This window comes from Saccostrea cucullata, unplaced genomic scaffold (genome assembly GCF_032062105.1).
Source record: "Saccostrea cucullata isolate Sc308-1 unplaced genomic scaffold, CSIRO_AGI_Scuc_v1 ctg18700, whole genome shotgun sequence".
NCBI lineage: Eukaryota > Metazoa > Mollusca > Bivalvia > Ostreida > Ostreidae > Saccostrea > Saccostrea cuccullata.
In genome coordinates, this window is record NW_026938844.1 from 1 (window position 1) to 5,596 (window position 5,596).

At 33.0% G+C, this 5,596-nt stretch overlaps 1 protein-coding gene across 1 annotated transcript; it reads right to left on the bottom strand.

The window, feature by feature from the left end:
• Positions 1 to 1,747: 1,747 nt before the first annotated feature.
• LOC134251513 (uncharacterized) lies at positions 1,748 to 5,388 on the bottom strand. The gene is made up of 4 exons (XM_062733931.1): positions 5,250 to 5,388; positions 3,243 to 3,278; positions 2,905 to 3,010; positions 1,748 to 2,660 (listed from the first exon to the last, which is right to left on the bottom strand). Exons 1-4 carry the CDS (start codon positions 5,278 to 5,280, stop codon positions 1,748 to 1,750), a joined length of 1,086 nt encoding a protein of 361 aa, XP_062589915.1. The 5' UTR covers positions 5,281 to 5,388.
• Between the last annotated feature and the right edge of the window lie 208 nt (positions 5,389 to 5,596).

Genomic DNA, 5,596 nt, shown 5'->3' on the forward strand with positions numbered 1-5,596 from the left:
GATCTTAAACGATGTTCAGTGAAAATAAATAATTAAAGCCAAACAAAAAATAAGGGAAGAAGGCAGCCGAAGGTAGGAAAAGCCACGTACCCCAGGTACTTGGTCACGATAATTACTGTATAAACACTGCCACATGTGATAACGGTCATTTAGAGTCGTAGTAAACCCTAATTACTGTATGTACAAGTGCAATGAGCATTTTACGTTTTAAAACAGATTGTTTAATGCATTAATAAATAAGATTAGAAATATTCAAAAATATACATCCGAGTAACCTAGTACCGATTTTAGTATTCGATACTCGGACGTTCGATCGAGTACCCAGTTAACCGGGTACTCGTTGACATCCCTAGGATAAAACAATGTCCTATATTCAATATAACCTGTATGGATAAAAGAATGTCATATATTCAATATACTGAATATAGCCTGTATGGATAAAATAATGTCTGATACTCTATATATTAAACATATGTGGATAGAATAGAGTCTAATATTCCATATAATTGTGCCTGATATTCACTGAATAGATCTATAACCCGTGTGAATAGAATCGTGTCTGATATTCAATATAACCTGTATTGATAAAATATTGTCTGATATTCAATATAATTGTGTCTGATATTCAATATAGCCTGTATGGACAAAATCATGTCTTATATTTAGGGATGTCAACGAATAGTCGACTATTCGACTGTCAGTCGAATGGACGGACGATCGAATAATGAAACAACATTCAAATATTAAATAAATGCAAGAAAAGGGGATGATAATGAAATTGTCATCTCAAATTGAAAAAAGTCCATCCTTAAACTATACAGCTCTATAGTTTACGTCCTCAGACGAATAAGAGCCCAAACACAGTTACAGTACATAAATAATTGTCCACATTGTATATACGGAAAATACAATTTATACATACCGCGATAATTATTTCTCAATCACTGACTTTTTTGTTATTGTACGTGGTAAATTATGCAACGCTATACTGGACTATGAAAATTATTTAATTGACTTGTACCAATTATATTTATAAACTCTAGGAATTTTAAATAAATGCTTAGAAACACACAATATTTGCATAGCCATGAAGTTTTAAAGTTCGATAATTATTAAAACAATAATCTTACATAAAAGACATTTTGATGTATAGCTTGGGCAATTATTAATTGAACAAACATTTTATTTAACATTTTCATCGATCGGAGGTGTGGATTAGTGTGTTTTACATTTCCCTATTTCCAATTTAATTCAATTTTCCAATTTATTTTAATTAATTAATAAGCTTTCAAAAACACTGTGCTATAAGAAAAAAAATAATAAATGCTCCGAATAGTCGACTATCGTTCGAATAATGCAATCGAATGTTCGACTAAGGAAAATTAATATTTTGACATCCCTACTTATATTCAATATAACCTGTTTGGATAGCTCTCTGAATTTATAGTGTATTAAAACTTTCACATATAATTTCAAGAGAGTGGATGGAAGAAAAACCTTTTAAATAATATTAAATGTACAATTATTATAATAACTTAATAGTTATAATAGGATATACAGGTAAATGTTAAATCTTAACTAATTAAAACCTGATTTTTTTAGGGGTTCTATTCACTAATATCTCACCTGTACAGATTTTTGGGGGGATATCTATATTCACCGAGATCTCACTAGTACAGATATTTTGGGGGATATCTAAATTCACTGAGGTCTCACCTGTACAGATATTTTGGGGGGATATCTACATTCACTGATATCTCACCTGTACAGTTTTTTTGGGCGTCTGTGGAGATGAGGAGGCACTAAAGGTCCCGATCGTGAAACTGGCCGACCTCCTGCCGTCCACTTCCTCCTCCTCCTCAAATACTGGCTCCTCTCCCGAGGGCAGCTCCTCCACATACTCATAGGCCTGTCTGAGGCACCCAATACCTCCAGACTCTGTCTCAATCTCAACATCTCCCAGTCCCGCCAGAGAAGGCTTGGTGGTACAATAAATCCTATTGGATGATTCCCATATCACAGAATCTACACACTCACACTCACATATGTTCAGATCTAATATGTCAGCTTTGCTAAGTCCCAAGTATTTCCCCTCTATTGTCACTTTGGTGCCTCCCTCAATCAACCCACATGATGGAGTTACTGAGGTGATTACAGGGCACCTGCCAGCAGACTCCATCCCTGTCCCTATACTCATGTGAGTAAGTGCTCTTGGTTTAAAGGGTTTCTCGTTTTCTTCATCACTATGAGCCTTTCCAAAACTAAAAATATCCTGTATTGATCGTGAGAATTTTTTGTTAAGTGTAGATAACTTGGATCCACCACTTTGCTTGCTGTCTTTTTTGTTCTTCAGGTTAATGACAGGTGAATTGGCAAGGCTGAATCTTTTTTTGAAGTTGAGAGTTGCTGAATTCGACTGGAACCTGTTAGGACTTCCTGTTTTAATGACAGGAGCATGGGCCTGTCTGTACTGGGAAACGTAGCACCGATATGTCAGCTCGCCCTTGGGGTTGGGGCACTTTTTGTGGGGTTGAAGGGACACTAGGGTGGTGTGTCCTGGGGGTCCCGGGAGACTGGTGATTGGAACATGAACCTGACCCAGAACATCGTCCTTCTCTGTCACAATGAAGAAAACCTGGTCCAAGGGATTTGACACTTGACTAAAACAGAAAATCATTTGTTTATAGCAAAGTTTCGATGAAATGATTTTTTTTTTAACAGGAGACAGGAGTTTCAAAATACTAGAAAATGCATTTCAAATCACTTTTGAATTACTGAAAGCAATGATTTTTCAAAAAATGTAGAATAATAATAAGAATTTGAAATGGTTCTTTTTTCATGTTATTTATATTAAATTCTGTTCTTTTTTTTCATTTTTACATAAATGGGACTTGCGTTACATACATTGTAGACTCCTCACTCCACTCCGGGTTTCCCTCTGGGTCTTTGACTACAGCTGTTCTATACTTTTTTGAACCCACTCCAAATATTACTGAGAATTTACATTTTCCTGAAAAGTTCAATAATTGCTGAAACATTTTTCTAAATAATGGCAAAATTACCAAAGTGTGCTTTAAATTCCAAAAAATTTATCATCTATTTCTATTTTCTTCCTTAATTAAAAATATATGAACAGATTTCAAGTAAATTTCACTCATATAGTATAAGGTACACCAATCAATTCTTGCAGAGGAAAAAAAAAGAATCTGTGGATGTTAGCATATAAATGTCTCAATGCTTACCTGGTCTCTTGCTCTGCAAACCTTTGGCATTAAGAACTGTAATAAAAACAGAACAACTGTGTACAGGTCTAGTCCTCATTTCACTGAACAAACCATCAGCTAGTGTTCACAAAAAAAAACAGGACCTGGCATAAAGCATGGCCTTTATAAGACTGATGTGGGAGGTCTAGAGGACATTCTGGTCAGGTTTGGAAAGGTTACAAAAATTAGCCTCCTTACAAAAAACCTGCTGAACAGGCTCATTATAATTGTCTGATTAATTTCCTGTTTTTCTGTTACACTATTTGTAGGTTTAACATCCTGAAGAAATCGTAAACTATAAGAAGGGAGTGGTCAATCAATTATTCACATTCCGTTGTACTAAAGACATTTACGATTAATTAACTCATAAATGTCATTAATAATTATAACTCTGTCAGTGGTATTAACTGAAATTCCACTGTTGTTTTCAAAGTGACCACCAGTGTTAAAGCTTAGCAATACTAATAAAATCTGTTGACGTCCTAAAAAAATTTAGATTTATTTGGTATTTGCTGTCAATGTTTTTGTTTTCTTCCTATTTTAAGCTAGCTTACTGATGAGATCATTGATCAAAATATTTTAATAAACAACATTTCCTTTTCTACATAAGTATTTCTCAAGAATTCTTTGATTTAATATTTATCATGATTATATACTGTAAAATCACATATTTTTGAGGGGTCGAATTTTCTTGATTTGAAGACAATGTATTGGTTCATGTGGATTTGATTTTGTGGTTGAAGAATTGTTCAATAATAATATAAGTGAAAAATTGCATTTTGTGGTGGATATAAATTCATGGGTCTATTGACTCTGTTCATACCTTGAAAACCATGAAAAATTAAACCCCCGGCCATGAAAATTAGTGATTTAACCTGTATTGTAAATCATAAAAAGCTTTTTGTGATATGAATTCAAGGAACTTGCAATACATTTGTATTTTATTGCATACATTATATATCTAACGTACATCTTTGTTTTGCACCCAGAGTGTTATGAACATAGAGGATAATTTAAATAATTAAATTTTCAAAATGGATAAAGAAAAATTCAAAGGGCATAGAACTCTTCATTATCTCCTCTTGGTAAGGACATTATGTCTTCTAATTGTAAGATTAACAAATAATTAACATTGCCTGGTACTGAAATTCCATTGCAGTTTTTCCAATAATTCAGTGAGTAAGTACTTGAAATGTGAAAAGTTAACAGTAGGAAAACAAAACTCAGGTGAGGTCAAAGACATGTGTCCATTTATCATTTTCAGTTTTCTTGTCAGTTGCTAATCTTGCTCTCTTTAGGCAAATTGTGTTTCAATGTGATAAAACTAGTTTTAAAATTTTCTACAGATAAAAATTTATCACTGTGGAGCACATACATCTGTATATATCCCCAGGCTCTGTATGGTAAATAAAACTGAGGTTTGACACGTAACAAGTTGTTAGTAAGTGTATATGATAGTTGATACACTGTATTTCATGTCATCATAAAATAATGTCTGTCCATGTTTACAGATTCCTTAATAGAATATGCAACATGATAAACCAACGGCCTTCAAATGGAACCGGGAAATACAGTATAATCATAAATATATTCTTTAAATCAAGTGAAAATTATTCAAAAATTCAATGTGTTTTAAATATTTTCTTTAAATCAAGTGAAAATTATTCAAAAATTCAATGTGTTTTAAGAATACAATGTAATTATTGAAAATTTTAAAACGACTAAGAACTAAAAAAGAAATACCATTTATTTTGGCAAGTTTTTTTTTTTGAAACAATGCATGTGTTGCAATTATGCCTCTATTGAGGGAATATGTAAATTTAGAATAGTGAAAAAGAAATTATGCATCATATAAACAGAATTTTTAACATAAATGTCTCATTTGTAATTTATTCTGCATAATAAAGACTCACTGACTCTTACAATGTTTGTGATGTTAAATCCAGTTAATTACAGGTGTGTCAGGTCCCCGGTACCTGTACTTACCTATGACTGTGATCTCTGCAGCCTCATTCATCCTCCCTAGAAACACAGGTATCACACAGTCATACTAATCCTCAGTCAATCATACTAGTGGGTCCTGGCTCCAAACACCTGTAATGTACAGTTAAATAACAGTCCATCAACAATTACAAATAATAAGTACATTGTACTTCCTTCACTTAATCATTAAAGTCACTTATATCCAGAATTATTTACTTGTCTAAGGTAAATTTTTCTCTATTCACACAAGTCTTCCTTGACTGTTAATGACAGAAACTACCTGTATATAATAAGGTAGGTATTTATCTATAGACACCAGAAAAGTGGATTATTCTAACTTCCTGAAAGAG